Raw genomic sequence first — 17,412 nt, forward strand, 5'->3', positions numbered from 1 at the left:
AAAAAAGCCCCCCCTGCAGATAAAATGTCCACATACATAACGTGGGCTGATAAGCAATATTTTATTGAAGATCACAGTGCCAAACATATATTGTTTGATATACAAAGTATGAGATAAATTAATCTATGTGAACAACCTTCCCCATCAATTCCCAACATTAGTTAAAATTTTGAATAACATGACAAGGAAAACAAAAAGCTGAGTTAAATATTCATGATTTATATTGTGTGTGATGTTATTCTGTTAAGAATTACCTAAATCTATACGGAAACATTACATTTGTTGTTTTTTGCTTTTAATCTACAGCAGATCAAACAGACCTTCTTGAATTATTTTTGTAAACATTTTAGGCCAGAGTGTTCAAAGATTTTTTGGCAATTTCTGTGTGAGACAATCTTTAATCCCTCAGAGTAATAACAGCTTGCTTTATCTGCATCATGAGCTGACATTTGCCTCCAAGCCTGATTGCTGAGTGTTTTAGAGTGCTTCATCCAAAAAACTAAAACTTTGTGTTTAAAGATAAACCTCCTTATGGCGCCCAACAGCACACTCAAATCCCCGGCTTCCCCTTCAGCTCACTGTATATATTTAAAACTCAAAACATCAACAGTGAGCTGGGAGGAATTTTGAGAATTGAAAAGGTGTTGTAGGTCACTATACCAAAATTAGGGAGTGTGTCTTTGGTGATCTATTAACCTGTAATCTCTCAACATCCTCATGGGAGCAAGTACTTTATGTGGGCATGTGTGAAATTAACACTTTTGTTCACACTGTAAAGCAACAAGGAGATCTGTTATTCAGCCTGTCACACCTGCATGTAAAAAAGTTTCATTATGAATAATACATTAACCCTTTAAGTATGGTGGTGCTAAGCAGAACATTATCTTTAAGCAATTGAATGCAGGTTTGGTTTGAAATAATGTTCTAACTTCCAATGATTTCTTCAGTCAATTCTTTATATGCCAATTGAGTTATAAGGATCCCTGTTAGTAGAATGAACTAAATCAACCCCTAATCCCTGAAACAAATATTTTCTAATCATTCATTATAAATCATTGTATTTATATTTGTGTGACTGTGCACTTTTTTTCTCCAGTTAATACTTAACTGTGTTCATTAATATATTTGATTGTCAAAATTAATTATTCAACAGACCCAGTTCACAATGAACCGGAGTGTTAATATGGCTGGGCAGGACTAGTGATTAATATATGAATATTAAATAAAGCATTAAGGTTTTAAGTTAAGCAGGAAACACATGTATGTATCTATAGAGAGGCCCCTGATCGACCAAAGTATGCAGATATAATGTAAATATTGAGTATATTAAGTATTTTACTGCGAGCTTAATCAATTAAACAAAATACCACTCAGGATAGTGTAGTTAAGAACACAGCCACAAACAGTTGTCAGAATGCTATGATCCGTTTGGTGCAGAGCATCTGAACAGAGACTTAGGTGGGCCTGAGGGGGTGGTCTTAAGACGGTTTTAGTACTGATAAAAACAGACCTCGTGTTAATTAATACTGGCAGGCCACGGTTTCTCCTCGCAGTGTGCAGGCAGACATTTTGGCCTGCCTTCAGTGACGCCTGGTCAAAAATAGGGCACCACACAGCACAGTAATGATCACAATGGTGACATCATCTCTGCCTTCAATGTGCTCTCCCCTCAGTGCTCTTCAGAACAAAGAGCAGCAGGCATGCAGGGAGGGAGGCAGATGTCACTTTGTGTCTGGGGAACATTAGGACCAACAAATGTTCTTTGAATCCTATGAAATGCTTTTTAATGGTTGTGTTGGGTCAACATTGTTCTGCTAAAAAGTTACTGATTGAAAAAAAAGGCCTCGTCACTTCCCAAAATGGTGTGGAATTTCTTGTTTTGAATACAACACATGTAAGAAAACATTTCCACTGATAGGAAACCTATGGCGAAAGAAAAATGTCTGCAAATAGCTCACAAGCATCTTAGATGGTGCCCCTCAAACATGTGACCTAAAGTGTTAACACATGTGGTCTTGCTTTTTTCACCATTGTTGCTGATCTGTCCAGATGTATGTCTGCAGTCCTGTGTTTGAAGCAGGCCCATACACACTGAATACAGGCTAACACCATCCTCAAGTGGGCAAAGCCTTCCTCATTATAAATACATTGTCTGCCTATCCCCAGGTTGCCAAGAGATCATCACTAACAAAGATATTGTTCTGTAAGCATACAACTGAAGTCCACACAACACACATTTTTTGCCACATTTATTCTGAAGTTTTAAAAACTTTATTTAAAAAATCAGCTCTTTGAGAGACAGTTTCTAAAATACAGCATAGGAATTTCCCACAGGACAACAACTTACAATATGTGCTTAGTGAGCTCACTCAACTCTGCTGTGTTGCATGTTTGTTTCCATGAATCTTCTTTACGCTGGAAATAACCCACAACCTTATCCTGGATGTTACTTCTTAGAGGTTTTTCAGAAGGCATAGACTGTTACTCTTTGTGCTCTTGAAGACACTGGGCTTGTATTGTAGTTCTGCTATAAACCACCCTTTGTGGTATTCATGTGTCTTCACAAACAGAGAGCGGGAGAGAGGGGAGGAAGGGAGTGAGAAAAGAGGCAGAAAGAGGAAACAGATTCTCAAGACCTGGACGAGCCGTGGGAAAAGAGGGGTCTTGCAGAGGAAAAGCAAGAAATGTCTCAGGACATTCCTTTGTGATTACACAGCCCTGGACAAATCCAGACATTCTTGTTGTTATTCTGTGTCTTAAGGCCCAAGTTAAAGTCAATTTCATGAGAGAGTAAAAATAAACTTCTCCATGTCCTTATTGTTGTTGTGAAATGATGTAAAATTGTATGTTTTCAGGGGTCCAAACTTGTAAGAAAAGTCACCACCCATTTGTAATAACAATGCTTTTTCAAAGCTCTGTGCATCAGTAAAATTAGATTTTCCACCGTCCTGTACAGCTGCAATAAACCGCTCAAAGAGGCAGGTAGATAGGCATCTCATATCCACACCACATAAACACGAGGATTCAAGTAAGAGGAGGTCATTGTCTGCAAACCTCAGGTTACAAGCCCTTGATCTTAGCTGCAAGAGTTAGCTGCCCCCAGTGGAAAAAAAGCATGTTCCTCCCTTGACACAGCTAGCATGAATGAGAAACGGCTCTGAGGAATGCTCCATTATCATCCTATCAGCAGCACTGGGGGAGGAGAGCTTGTAGTTGCTCTTCAACAGAATCATGTGTCTAAAGAAAGAAAGGGGGGGCAGTGGCATTGGCCTAGAGACCCGCAATTGGTTTGAGCATCCTCCTCCCCAACTCACCAGACCTTGCACTTCCTCATTTGTCTAGGTCGTGCGTCCTTTTTGTCAGTAATTAATCTGCAGCACCAACCTCCTATATTTATCCTTTTCACTCTCAGTTTCTCCTTCACCTCTTGTTCTGTTAGCCTTGGCTAGATTTACACTTGGTTTGATCACTGTTCACTGTTGTATACATGTGACTAATAATGGATCACTAGGCGTTTTAAGTGCTACGCTTTAGCAAGCAGGATGAGTGTCTTGTTGACCTTCACAGTGTTATGCATCTGCTGTGGAACAATGCTCCGTCTTCGCTCCAAACTGACCTTTCTGAGCCCTTACACACGTAACATGACTTCATTGGTTACAGTTTTAGATGGTAAATTAATTTTACTCAGTGAAAACACACAAACACACCTATAATATCTGCAAACAAATATAAAAAGAGTATATGTTAGGGATTATCTTTGATCACTGCTTCCCAATGTCTACAAAATTAGATGTGAGTTAAGTATGCAAATCAAATGAAAGCTGCTAATCCAGGATTTACTGTGATGACGGGATCTACAAGGCCTTTCTAAAACAATTATTCAAATCAATCTAATTAAACCTGTTGAAATTGGCTTTAATTGCCTCCCTGACTAAACAAACATCAAGTTTTGGCAAGCAAATAACAATGCAGCTCAATTGCCTCTTCTAGGAATGTGGAGGTGGAAAGTATGAGCTACAGCTCCCCTTAGTGGTAGTAAGCTTTCTCTAGCTTTCATAATGACGTCAGCCCTGGACAGCAGTGTCTGTATGTCAATAATATATGCATTTGTTACAAATGGACCTAGATTATCATTATCATCAACAGCAACATTAACAAATACCACTAATACAATTTGAGAGCTGATTGTTCTTATTCAAACTGAACCTGGATTTAAACTCCTAAAATGATGTTAACCAATTTCTTTGTCTAACCACAAGCTAAACTAGTAGAACTAAGGAATAAATTTGTACCAAATATATAAGTTAAGCATGTCATGTTAACTTGTTGTGAAGAAGACTAAATAGTGATCCATAGTCTTGCTAATTTCTGGGGAGTCAAAAGCTGGTATGGCCACTCTCAAAGGGATCCATTGACCTCCCCCCTCAATAATAATGGGTTGGATGGATATCCACAAGCCTCCTCCTTACAGACATGTCTATATAATGCTAATCTCATGCAGTCAGGGGCGAAAGCCATGCTGTTTTTTGCATGCAGCATAAATATGTTATCTTTTCACTATTATAAAACATGTATGTGAATATTCCTGCATGCACCAAACCTGTGAATTACTGCAACAACTCATGAAACATTAAAAAGTATGGGGATGGTGATCATATACGTCAATCATAATGTTAAAAGGCCTTATTAACTTAACTTTGAATATGCACCTAGAACACAACTACAGATATATGATCTGAAAAACGTCACAGCATATCAAATTAATCTTCAGGTTACCAGCTTTAACATAATGTAACCACCCTTCTTTTATCCGTTAACACCCCGTGTGTCCCACTCTTAACCCTATAAAAACTATTTTAAAGCCCTAAGTATTTGTGGTAATGTGCAGGTAACAGAGAAAAATATTGAGTTATAGCAAATAAAAACCTTGCAATTTCAAATAAATAAATAAAACAAAATAAATTAATTAACAAGAAAGAAAACCAAACCTAACCTAAAAAAATCAACAGAAGAACAATTTCCCTTTTGGGATTACATTATCAACAATGCCAACAGCATTCAAAACAGTTAACCAGCACAAGGAATCTGATATGTTACACAACTTTAACTCCTACAAACGAATCCTATAATCTTTAATGTTGTTAATTTGTTTGTATATGAAATATTTCTCTTTATGCTTAATAAAATACAGAATTTGTTATTGGAAGATTGGCCCACTGCACTTAGAGAACCAATTTATAATAACCATTATTGTTCAAATATGTCAGATTATGGATTTGCTGACCTCGCTGCCTTCACTATTACAGGTAAACACTTTTACCCATGGTACTACATGAGAATAAAGACAATTCTGGATTTATTTAGTTGTTTTCTCATATTATCCAGCTCTGATATATCTGCCTCTACCCGAAAATGTAATGCCATTTAATTAGTGCTGCCCAAAGCATTGAAAAATCACAAGTATCTATCCAGACACAAAGTAACCCTGGATAAATGTACAGACTTAATTGTTCATTCAAATAAATTTGATATTTAGGGTATTCTGTCTATGATGAGGTTTTTGCTGTATGGGTTCCCAACCCTTTGTCTTCTGTAGGAAACGTTCAATTACAAAATGTTTTCATTATGTAAATGACTTTCCTAAATTGTTTGGTATTTGGAATTTACCCAGCAGTGCTGGACCGCATGTACATATCTGTTAGCAAAGTGTCAGTTATTAATTTTGACTTGTATTCACAGTGTCTCCCTTAGGGCAGTCATTTTGAAAATGTCAGAATGCCTTGATGTGTGTATGATGCATCACATGCCCCAGTTTAGTCCAAATCCAAAGAGTGGTTTGTTTGTCTGAGATATTTCATGTAGAAGACAGAAACTTAGGGTTACATTAACTTTAAAGCCAATATATTACATTTTAAAGTACTACATTGTATATGTTTTAACTGATTCATTCATTCCAATGTCGATATAAACAGATATAACCAATTCAAACACACTTATGCTGTATTTCTTCTAGTTTCACAATGGTGATTGTATTCATTCATAACATTAATTGTAAAATGTGCTACATTTCCTTGATTCAAATTGTACTAAATTGAGGTTAATTTTCCAAATCCATGTCTTTTATTGCCCATCATATTAGAGAGTTGACAAGTGTGAGGTTTATCAAGCCGGGAAGCCATAATCATGGTAATCAGATGTCAAACAATGACGAAAATTTCCTATGAATGTATAAGGCTGTAAACATTATCAGTTCAAAGAAACATTCTGCATTAATTATTGTAAACATTGAATTTATATCTGCAGTGACTTTCAGAATGTTATAATACTATTATACTACATTTATACTGGTGTTTTAATGCTGCAGATACTTAAACAGCATTTCAATTTTCAATGACACTGTTGGGTAACATTTTCATATTTCCAAAGTTCTCATTTCCTGGTTCCACCAAAATACAGATCGGTCGTAGTATATAAGAGCTGATTTTCTGGTAATTTTAGTTAATGGGTTATTAATATAAGTGTACATAAATTTGAACCTCTGGGTTTTCCCAATTCTGCAAGCTGTGGCGTGGGTGTTTTTGGGGCTGTATGTGTGCTTTACCTGTGCTCTCACTTTCCGGTCACCTTTGTCCTTTGTGCCCACATATACATCCCTGTGTATCTAATGATCGCCACCAAGTGTCCAAAATAATACTGCACGATATTTCAAAACAATATAATATGATTTGCCAACAATAAACATACATGATTAGTATTTTCATCTGTAAACTTTCTTTTTCAAAATTCCTAAAACTAGGATTTTTCCAAATCTTAATCCAAAAACTAACATTAGGTCTACTAGAAGAAAACACTAATAGTGGACTAAAAAGTGCAACATCTGCCTTTGAAATGTGACCAATTAGAAGTATGAGTAAAATATTCATACAATGTAAATATTAAATAACAATATAAACAAAATAAAGAGAACAAATGTTGTGATGAGTTTGCTTGACAATACTTAAGCACTGTAGTCAGGGTTATTAAGCACACAATTGGTTTCTAGTTACAACCAAATCTGTGTTACAACATTTGAGTTGTTGATGCAATAAATCACTGAACATAAGAATATGACTTGCTGATCCAAACCACATGGGGGCACTGTTTGGCTTGGCCTGGGGATTTTTAAGAGCGTCTAACTCGGTGTTATTTTGAGTCCTTATCTGTTAATATTCTTCCCGTGCATGTATTTAATGACTCATTGTGTGCTTTAAAACCGTACTTTTACTACGTGCATGTGTCTTAGGAAGTACCTGAGATCTATGAACCCCACCCTCCCCGGGTCAGTGTCAATCACCTGACCGGCTGTGTCAACAGCAGTCAACACAGCCGCCATCGCTCCTGTTGTGCTAAGCAAGAAAGATTGAAAAAGGTAAGGGTGTTTATGGTGACAGTGCATGAATGTGGTTGATTTAGAATGCCACTTGGTACTGAATCCGGTTGTTTCAAACATACATCAGTTTAATTTAGCGCCACCTATTAGTCATCTAAAATGTCCTGACCAGTGTGCAGATGACGAGCTAAGCAGCTTGTTAGCTTACAGCTAAACTGCCAGCCTCTGTAGCAATCAGCGAAAAACAACAGCTGAACCAGCCTGCTGCTAGCACATCTGAACGGTGAGTAGGGAGGTAACGTAGGCTCTCTTTAACGACAGCTATCTTGCAAATGTAACACACTTAACGTCGTGTTATTCTTTATTTGCTAACGTTAGCTAGAGTAAGTAGGAATGTTGTACCTTTTAACGTTAGATGCATAACATGCAAAAAAACAACAGTGATGTTAACGTTCCGATGCCAGGTTAATCTACTAACATATTTAAACGCTGTTCAAATGTCGATGTTCGTAAATCCCAGTGGTAGATAGTAACAAAACACATTTACTCAAGTACGTTAACTAAGTTATATTTTGAGATACTTGCACTTAACCTGAGTATTCTAAGTGTATGCTACTTTATGCTATGCTATATACTCCCCTACATTTATTTGACTGCTTTTGGTTTCTAGTTACTTTTACGTTTTAGAATTAGCTCATACAAAATATAAATCAATGATTAAAGGAATATCCAGCAGCATTATATAAAGTTATTCAAATTAGCTCCACTTTTACCAGCTGTTATAAAAACACATCAATAATCCTAATTGTAAACTAGTAACTGAATATGATCCTAAGGAGTACATTTACTTTTGGTGCTTTAAGTATATTTTAAATTTGATACTTTTGTACTTTAACTAAGTAATACGATTTTGAATGCATGATTTCTTACTAGTAACTGTATTTTTTAAATGTAGGATTGATACTTTTACTTGAGTAAACAATTTTCTTCCACTTCCTGTTGGTAAATTATCAATCAGCCTAACATCTCACATGCTAAAGTTGAAGAAGAAAGCAGGCTAGCCTTTCTTGTTTCCAATCAAAAACTCAAGTCAAGCAGTCGTTGTATTTATTTGACTGATAACTAGCCGTTGTGATGTATCATATAGTGCATGGTCATGTGCTCAGGTTAGTTACAGGTGTTGTGGTCCAGTGCTTTGGTACATTTACACTAAGCTAAAACTATTGCCCTCTAACAATAAAACAGCCTTGCATTCCTTCATATATGTTAAAATTAAGTGCACTTTAATTGGACTCAGCCTTAGAGAGGTGTTTATTCAAGACTGGTCATTATGATTACGTCTGTGGTTGATGGTGTGGCGGTTGGTTGACCTTATTAACCTAAAAGTATATTGGACGAAATAATTCGAAGCAACATTATGAAAGGCAACACAGTTCAATAGCACCACAAACCACAACCTCACACCACAACATGTCAGTTACCACTTAAACCTAACATTAGCCTATTCGCTTTGTAAAGGTAGGATTTTTGCAGGGTGTTTTGTTTCCCAAGAGAAAGGACAGCTGCAGCTTGTTGCATAGAAATAAAAAGCAGCAAATGGGACTTTTTCTCTAAACTAGTAGTTTAGCACATATTTGGGTATTTCTCAAATTGTTTGGTACTTTTTACAGACTAATGTCATTTTCAATGTTATTGTTTTGTAAGGCATTTGTTTCACACAAATTCTTTTATTTAGTTTTTCTAAAGTAAAAGGTTTAAGTGCTTGTGGTTTAAAATGTTTGTCATGTGGCCTTCTTTACTGCTGGTCCTTTCAGTTTGACAGACTGCTGGCTTGCTGAGCTATCTTTGACCACAGGTGCTATACCTAATGTCCATGGACCCATATCATTACCAGGGAGTAACTCATACTGTACAGCTTTACTGTATGTCAGAAACTCTCAGCCTAACCCTAATACACCAATAGCACTTCATGTAATTTAAATGAATTCCAAAATATTAGAATACAAATATGTGTTGAGAATATTAATGTGTATTGGATTTTTTGATACAGCTTAATAATGAATAATCTCAGTATCTAATAACTGTTATAGCACACCTCGCTTGCTTGAAGTCAGAGCTCAGAGTGCAACTGCTTGCTCCATGAAAGTGTCATGTTCATGTGACAGAGTTCATAGCCCCAAAGATAGGCACTGTGGCTTTGATGCCAAGTCCAGGAAGCACCATTATGGCAACTTTAGTGTTTACAGACACACAGTCATGTGCGCTCCATCAACAAACCCGACATGCTCATTCAATGCCCCTTCACCCTTTATTTACTAGCCAGATCAAGAGGTTGCAGCAGGCAAATTCAAAAAGCCGTGCTGTAAGTGGTAAACCTCATTGGCCTGTTTCGTAAAGTAAAATATGCATTTATGAATAGGTTTCTACTTCCTTCCAGCTCTCTCAACAAACTGTGTGATATAACCTGTGGATTCTTCCATGTTTCTATCACTACAGGCAATCCGTGATGGACTCTAGGTCTCGCAGACTTCCTTTCTGTCTGCCCAGCTCAAGGTCATCCTACACATCGAGTCCAACAGTCTCCTCCTCATCACTGTCCTCCAGCAGGTTGTACAGTAGGGACTCTGTGCTGAACAATGACCGCCTTCCGAGAGCATCATCAGCTTACAAGACAGACCTTGACAACCAGGTAGGCTGACTGCACATTATTATTATAATGGAACCATGCATTGTAGTTTCATACACAATGCACACCCACCATGTAACATTTGCATTCAGAATATATACATTTATATGGACTTCACGTCCTCCTTTGTTGTAGTGCAATAGTCCTGGTGTGCTGTAAATGTGGCTTCTAGTTTCTGATTATACTCAGAGTACATCCTTATAAAGAGTTGGCCTTTTAGCTGTCGTCGCACACACAAGCTTTATTAAATTTGTCCTGGTGCAAACAATAGTTTGATTATAGAAATAGTCTTGTGACTAGGTTTTATAAAGCAGTCAAGAGCAACAGTAACAATAATCGCAGTATTGGGCATGGGTCTGCGACAATCCTGCTGTATCTGTGTTTTGATTCTGCTTAGGGTTTAAGTCTGCCTTCAGGTGTACGAATAAGCTCTTTGCGTCCAGGTTCCCTCAGGAACATGCTACAGTAGCTATCTACATATCTCAGAGGTGTAACAGCAGACCCTTTGGAGGTCTTTTAATAGGGCAGCCTAGATTCCTTGACACACGTTGTGTATATTTTAGTCCTGCTGCCCGTCAAGGCCCATCTCAAAAGATAGTGTTACGGTTGGCCTGTAGTTCCTGCTCTTTCTAGAAGATTCTAAGCTAGTTGCAAAGACCCAGCAAACTGTCCGATCAGCATGTCAACCCCTGTCATTTTCTTTTTGTGTTGGCTGTACTATATATAATTAATTGAAAAAGCCATAATAATAATAAAATAATCCTTGCTCTTTGATGTTCTGAAGTTGCAGTATTATTAAGTAATCCTTTGGGGGTTTTCCTGGAAACAAACACTTATGTTTACATTCAGTGTTTCTTGCCAAAACACAGCAAACTGTTGAATACATATCCTTCCTCAATGAACATTTAAAAAACCAGTCTTCTGAATTAGTAAAAACCTAATTCCTACCTCCAGGTTACCATCAGCTTGGAGTCGTCTTCTTTCTCGCCTTTTGCTGTGAACAGTTTAACAGTTGCAATAAATGAATGGGAAACAAATTTACAAGTTAACAATCAGAATGTTGTTCCGTAGCAACTACTAAAATACACGAGAAGTTGACCCTTTTTTGTATTACACACGTGCCCATGAATGAGTACTTACTAATGTTACTTGTTTTACTTTCTCTGCTTTTGAAGAGTTCTCGTCTCCTGAGCTCATCCAGAGACTACAGCAGCACTGACAGTCGCTCCAGCAGCTGGAAGTTACCCTCGTCTCTGACGACCTCCAGCAGATCCTATGATCGCCCCTGGGCTGAATCCTCTCTCAGCAGCAGGAGCAAACTGGTACTGAAGCTGTGCGGTTTCATTTGTTAGCATACAAAATACAGTATGGGTTACATGTTTGAAACATTTAAGTTTATAGGAATATTATTGAATTACATTATTTGTTAATGTCTGCCTGCATTTTCCCAGACCGATTCTGAGGCCAGGTTGGGGATGCGCTCCGGGCTGTTGAACGTCACTGATGATGGTGATTCTAAAAGGGCAAAAATGTCATACAGCAACAGAGGACTGTACTCGAGAACACCCAGCACCTCCGTTACAGGATCCACCTATTCCAGTACTGGGCTCAGCAGTGGCAGAGGTACATGATACTAGACTACTGAAGGTCATGAGAAACACTGTTCCCATATTTTACCCTGAACTGATGTTGAACCTCTGTCTTGATCATTTTTTAAATGGGAGAATAAATATTTGGAAAACTATAATAAATCTTACTTGTTGGTGTTGAAATGAATCTGGCTCTGAACTCAAATGCTACTGGTGACATTTGTTGTTAATTTGGAATAAAGCAGCAACAGTACATTCATGAAACGGGGACGGCACCTTTTTAATAACTTTATCTTTGGAAGTAGATTCTGCTTGAATTTTGTCGGTTTAACTCTAGGATCAGGTTGTAGCAGCTGTTTGTAAATTCAATACCAAGTTTGTATGCAAAAAGCTTATGTTGCTAGTATATTTTTATCTTCTATGAAGTTATCTAATCATTTTCATCAAATCATATTTAATGATCCTTCGTAAATTTGGATTTGACTTAATTATGTTCACGTCATAAGATAGAACAGTTATTTTATGTATTATTTTTAATCAAGGGTCAGGACCATCCCAACGTTACCCTTCACTCTAAAAGGGTATACTAGCATTACAGTTAGACCTTGCTGTTTCCGGGTTTAAATATGACTATACTTCTGATAATACCTGACATGTTGGAACTCAGGAAACTTCTAAACAGCTTTTCTTCTCTTTCCGCGGCAGCTACAAGTGAAAAACAAAAGGACACATATGATTCATCGTGGAGCTCGTGCCGTTTACTCTCACGGTCTTCCTCCTCCTCGTCCTCGTCCAATCCACTGTACAGGAGAGAGCTCGAGACAAAGAATGACCCTGCTCTCTCAAGTTTGGGGGAAAGAAGGAACAGGACTACTGGATTGGCTTCCTCATTGTGTAGGCATATGTTGTGAGGTTCACAACCTCCAAATGTTTGGTGACACACACTCACACAAACTGCTCTTCTCTTCCCTCATTTCAGATCCGACAGACAGGGTGACCTCCACATATGCCCAGGGAGCTCGGCCTAAAGAGACTACATACTCTCCTTCCTTCTCTTCCTCCTCCTACTCCTCCTCTGCTAGAGAAAGCTCCCTCAATAGCCACCTCTCACCTTCCTCTTCCTACCGCTCTTCACCTCTAGTGCGCGACAGCACCAGAACCCCTTCCCGTTTCTTGAGTAGCTCATCCACCCTCCACTCATCTCCAGAACCAACGAGGAACCCTGTCCCCTCCTCAAATATCTCCTCCTCCTACTCCTCACACACCTCCAGGTTCGCGACTGCGCTGCCCAGACCAGAGGCCCCGCTCCCTGCGAGGCCAGCTCCTGAAGGCGGTGAGTCAGACAGCCGTAGCTCCACCCGACGCCTTCTGTCCCGTCTCTTTTCACGCCGCTCCAGCCAGGACTCTTCCAGCGGTTCCTCCAGTGTTCGCTCACTCGATGATGACAGCCCTTCCACGGGTGGAGAGTCTGTGGACAGTGAGGAGGGGGCCAGGGTATCCAGTGTGGAGCCCATAGTTGGAGGCTCAGAGTCGGGCTTGGGGAGCCTCAGGAACCGCAGAGCAGACCTCGCCCCTATCCAGGAAATCAACGACGGCCATCGCAGCAGTCAGGCTCCGTCCAGAACAACGCAGTGGAGAGAACCTGGCGTCGGCAGTAGTAACACCACCACCAGCAGCAGCAGTGGGGGAGGCAGCAGCTACTCCTGGCTTTCCTCCTCCCTCCGCGGCCGCTGCCCTCCCCTCCTCTCCCGCCTCAGGAGACACACTCTGGGTGAGAATGCACACTCTGCTGCTGCAGGCTTGGAAGAAGGCTACAGCCGTCCGCAGCACCTACTGAGGAGGTGGGACGATCATGAGAATAAAGTAACACAGGAAGATGACGATGATAATGATGATGATGGTGAAGACGATGACGATGAGGAGGAGGAGGAGGAAGATGACGATGAAGGAGCGGTTGGTTTAGAGGCCTTTTCTGCGGGTCATCCCTGCAGACTTGAGGGTGAAACGTTACCTGAACTCGAGGATGCAGCAGTTGATTTTCCGCCCCACCGCAGAGTGTACGACAACCTTGCGGCTCATATGGGAGCTCTGGGGGCCGTGGGCCAGCTGGACGGCCAGAAGGAGAAACCTGTGGTCAGTGCAGATCAGGAGAAGCTGCGCAAGATCAAGGAGAGGTAATGGAGTAATGTCTTCACTCAAATGCATTTAATCATGTCCATAGAATAGGTATTTCAGTAATGATGTCTTACTGAGAGCTGGATAATATGAATATATGTTTGTTTTGTATTTTAATTACAGTAGTACTGCTACATCAGGCCTTTTCTTTATCCAAATTTGTATCATTTTAGGAACATTTTAGCCAACATCTGTCCATTTTGCAGACTCTGGGCTTTAAATCTGTTCAGTTTGTGGGATAATCAGCAGCTTCTTAAACTAGGAAATCACAGTCTTGAACCAATGATACATTAGTATTGTGTTTATATCTCCAAAATGTCATCTGTATTGTTCCAAAAACATCAAAATGTATTTTTTAAATGTACATATTCAGAAATTATTTACCGTACTTTAGTTTGAGTAAAAGTTTTTAATATACTATATAATAGTTACTGTATCATCAGAAGAACTAATCCTCCTCCTCCGCAACAGACTGCTGTTGGAGGACTCAGATGAAGAAGAAGGAGACCTGTGCCGAATCTGCCAGATGGGGGAGGAATCGGTCACCAACCCCCTGATTCAGCCCTGCCGCTGTATAGGCAGTCTGCAGTACGTCCATCAGGATTGCATCAAGAGGTGGCTCCGCTCCAAAATTGGCTCCGGTAAATACCAACCCCTCACTCAGCTGCAGCTTCAACCAAATCTGCATCTTGTCAGCAAAGCCAACATGTTTCTGTCTCTGTTAGGCACTAACCTTGAGGCCATAGCAACCTGTGAGCTCTGCAAGGAGAAGCTGCGTTTGAACATAGACAACTTTGACATCCAGGAGTTATACAGGACACATGTGCAAGTGAGTCACCAGTATACTCCCTGTGGAGATTTGAATTTACAGCGATTAATACATTTCTATTGAAGTAAAACCTGCAAAATGAGTAAAACATTCATTTATGGTACAATAACAGTTCACAGAAAGATATTTTCCTTGCTCCACAGTCAGAATATGATGAGTTCATCAGCAGCGGCCTCTACCTGGTGGTGCTGCTGCATTTCTGTGAACAGAGGTTCTCGGATGTGCTGGGAGCAGTCGATGCAGCTGGGGTGAGAACACACACACACACACACACACACACACACACACACACACACACACACACACACACACACACACACGCGCATTTAATCTGCCATAGTTAACTAGATAATTTGTCACTACAGTTGATCATATTAGTGGCTGAAAGAGGCAGTGTACAGGGATTTTTTACTCGACCTAAACCAGGGTTGGGAATCCTTTCTGTGTTCATCTTGGAAGGTTTATTAATAATCTAGAGCTTGTCTACACTTTTTGCAAGAAATACAGTTAAGATTTGCACTTAAATGTGCAAGTGTGAACATTTTATTAAAAAAAAATGTATTTATTTAGAACAAAATTATATTATAGCTACGTAGCGCCATGATCAGTTAAGTTATTATCTTGTCTTTTTCATACCACAATCAAAATCATGTCCATCGAGATCAATGCACATCTAACAACGTTTTGATAAAAGGGCATGTAGAGAAATTGCATGGTGTAAGGTCATGGAATTTGGTTTAACAAATAATCTAAAAGTTGCTCATGCTTATTGACGGCGCTCAGCAGGCAGACTTCACTTCAACATATCCAAATGGAACAGCGGGCACAGATTCTACAGAACCTTTTCACAACATCCAAGCGCTAATAGTAAATATGATAAAAGTGCCTTAATATCAGATAAGAAAATGCAATATCTGATTCCCAATCAGCATTAGGCTTGTGTATACTACATCCTGTAGCTTCCTTACACATTAAACACAGACGCTAAGGACAATGGTTTGAAATGTTGAAATGATGAATTGATGTGGAATACAAATCTTGGAAAAAGAACTGCTTCCTTCTCTCACCCAGTTATTCAACCTGGTGAGAATCCTTCATGAACACATGGACAATCTGGAAAGTATGTGGATCAATCCTTTCTGTTCTATGCTTGTTGTCTGTTGAAAGGCAGTCTTATTTGACTGCAAGTGAGATTCCATTTGTAATAGCCATCAGGGCTGTAGTATGCTGTCAATTATTTGCTTTTTTAATCTTATTATTTTGTGACTACAGATTTTGACTTGATGTGTCTGAATTGCAGTTCCTAATGGGGAAAGTGACGAGGAGCTGCGAGACAACCGACCGTCTATTGACTTTTCTGACCTGGACGACGATCTTGAAGAGGAGTATTAATGATGTGAGTGGTGGATTGAGGCTAAAAAAAAATGTGGGTCACTCCATGCCATATGGTAGTTCACCCAGTTTTCACACATGCTTGGAAATTGTTATGTTCATCCGAAATGCAACGGCAGCGAGAAAAAGCCAAGTGCACAGAAGATGTCTCGCCTTTGTTGCAGCTGGCTTTTGCAGATATGCAAACTCGATAAATATTTTGGTTTACGCCACTGTATTTCTGTTTATATGAGTGCACTTTATTCAATTTTAATTAAATAAAATGCTATTTTTTTTTCAACTGTTATACCACAAGTGCTTTAATGTGTGAATGAAGAAGCAGGAATTGGAAAAGCACAGAGGGACAGCGGGGACACGTGCCAATCTGTACTGATGTTGTTGTGTTGGCAACGGTGCTTTATGGAGAAAATATTAAAAGTGGTGATTTTTCCTTTATTTTCTGTTTTCCACTGAGAATATGGTTAAAGACAAAGAAATACGTATCCCCATGAAAACAAATGTAATCATCTTGTGTCGGTGTTTGAAATGCTTTATGTATGTACAAATGTAGTTCAATTTTGGAAATAAAGATTGAATGCAAATTGCGTTTTATGTTTAGTTTATCTTTATTATAAATTGTCTGTTCTCAATAAATATTGCAGGCTCGAGATAGATATTGAGGTGCTTTTTGGTAAATATCTGTACACAGTAAAAACTCATTTTATACATGTTGAATAGTTTTGTAATTAAGGGGGTATTTTTTAAAGCAGCTCGTCTTTTTCAATAGCTTCTATGTCATGTGACTCCATATCCATAACAATGAACACATGAGAAATGTATTATGATTGGATTTGAGCCAAGCTTCTATTTTATATAAATATTTGTGAACAATAGCAGTTGTCCATTAGGAAGTGTTATCTTTCCATAACAACATTTATTTAAAATAGAGAAAGTATTTAAGTATCTTAGTAGTAGTAGTAGTAATACAAAGCGGAATTGATTTTGTGTCCATGGGTCATGTGACAGGGAAGCACTTAAACTTTCCAATAGAAAACTACTGAATTTATACAATAATTCATATGAAATGGAAGGTGGACTTAAACACAATTAAGGAGGTTTGTTTTATTTTTACGATGTTATATCTGGTGTGTATGAAGATTACATTGGTATGAAGATACATTGGTTGTGTGTGAGACAGTCATTTATTGATCGTCTCTGACAGAAACCCTGTGGTTGAGAGTGACGGCTCGGATGTGAGCTCACCGTCCTCTGACAGCAGAGGAAGAAGTTACGCTAGATCCCTGGTGAATGTCTTTCCAATATCCAATTAAAACAAACTTCAGCAAGGTTTTTTAGGATGGAGTGTCCTTTTAAAAAAACCTTGTGAAAATCA

General features: G+C 39.0%; 1 protein-coding gene across 2 annotated transcripts; it reads left to right on the top strand.

The window, feature by feature from the left end:
* The first annotated feature begins 7,194 nt into the window (after positions 1-7,194).
* marchf7 (membrane-associated ring finger (C3HC4) 7) lies at positions 7,195-16,624 on the top strand. Of its 2 annotated transcripts, none has more exons than XM_063881196.1 (11): positions 7,195-7,408; positions 9,866-10,058; positions 11,231-11,377; positions 11,507-11,678; positions 12,350-12,538; positions 12,624-13,818; positions 14,291-14,460; positions 14,545-14,648; positions 14,792-14,896; positions 15,720-15,768; positions 15,949-16,624. In XM_063881196.1, exons 2-11 carry the CDS (start codon positions 9,876-9,878, stop codon positions 16,038-16,040), a joined length of 2,406 nt encoding a protein of 801 aa, XP_063737266.1. In that variant the 5' UTR covers positions 7,195-7,408; positions 9,866-9,875; the 3' UTR covers positions 16,041-16,624. The 2 variants fall into 2 exon arrangements, with proteins under 2 accessions (XP_063737266.1, XP_063737267.1); XM_063881197.1 differs by lacking the exon at positions 7,195-7,408 and adding an exon at positions 7,451-7,652.
* Positions 16,625-17,412: the final 788 nt, after the last annotated feature.

Source organism: Eleginops maclovinus, chromosome 4 (assembly GCF_036324505.1).
Source record: "Eleginops maclovinus isolate JMC-PN-2008 ecotype Puerto Natales chromosome 4, JC_Emac_rtc_rv5, whole genome shotgun sequence".
Taxonomy (NCBI): domain Eukaryota; kingdom Metazoa; phylum Chordata; class Actinopteri; order Perciformes; family Eleginopidae; genus Eleginops; species Eleginops maclovinus.

Coding starts and splice junctions, on each gene's coding strand:
- marchf7 (XM_063881196.1), top strand. CDS start 9,876: ATGGACTCTAGGTCTCGCAGACTTCCTTTCTGTCTGCCCAGCTCAAGG. Junction 11,378..11,506: donor TCAGCAGCAGGAGCAAACTG/GTACTGAAGCTG, acceptor GCATTTTCCCAG/ACCGATTCTGAGGCCAGGTT. Junction 14,461..14,544: donor CCGCTCCAAAATTGGCTCCG/GTAAATACCAAC, acceptor TGTCTCTGTTAG/GCACTAACCTTGAGGCCATA.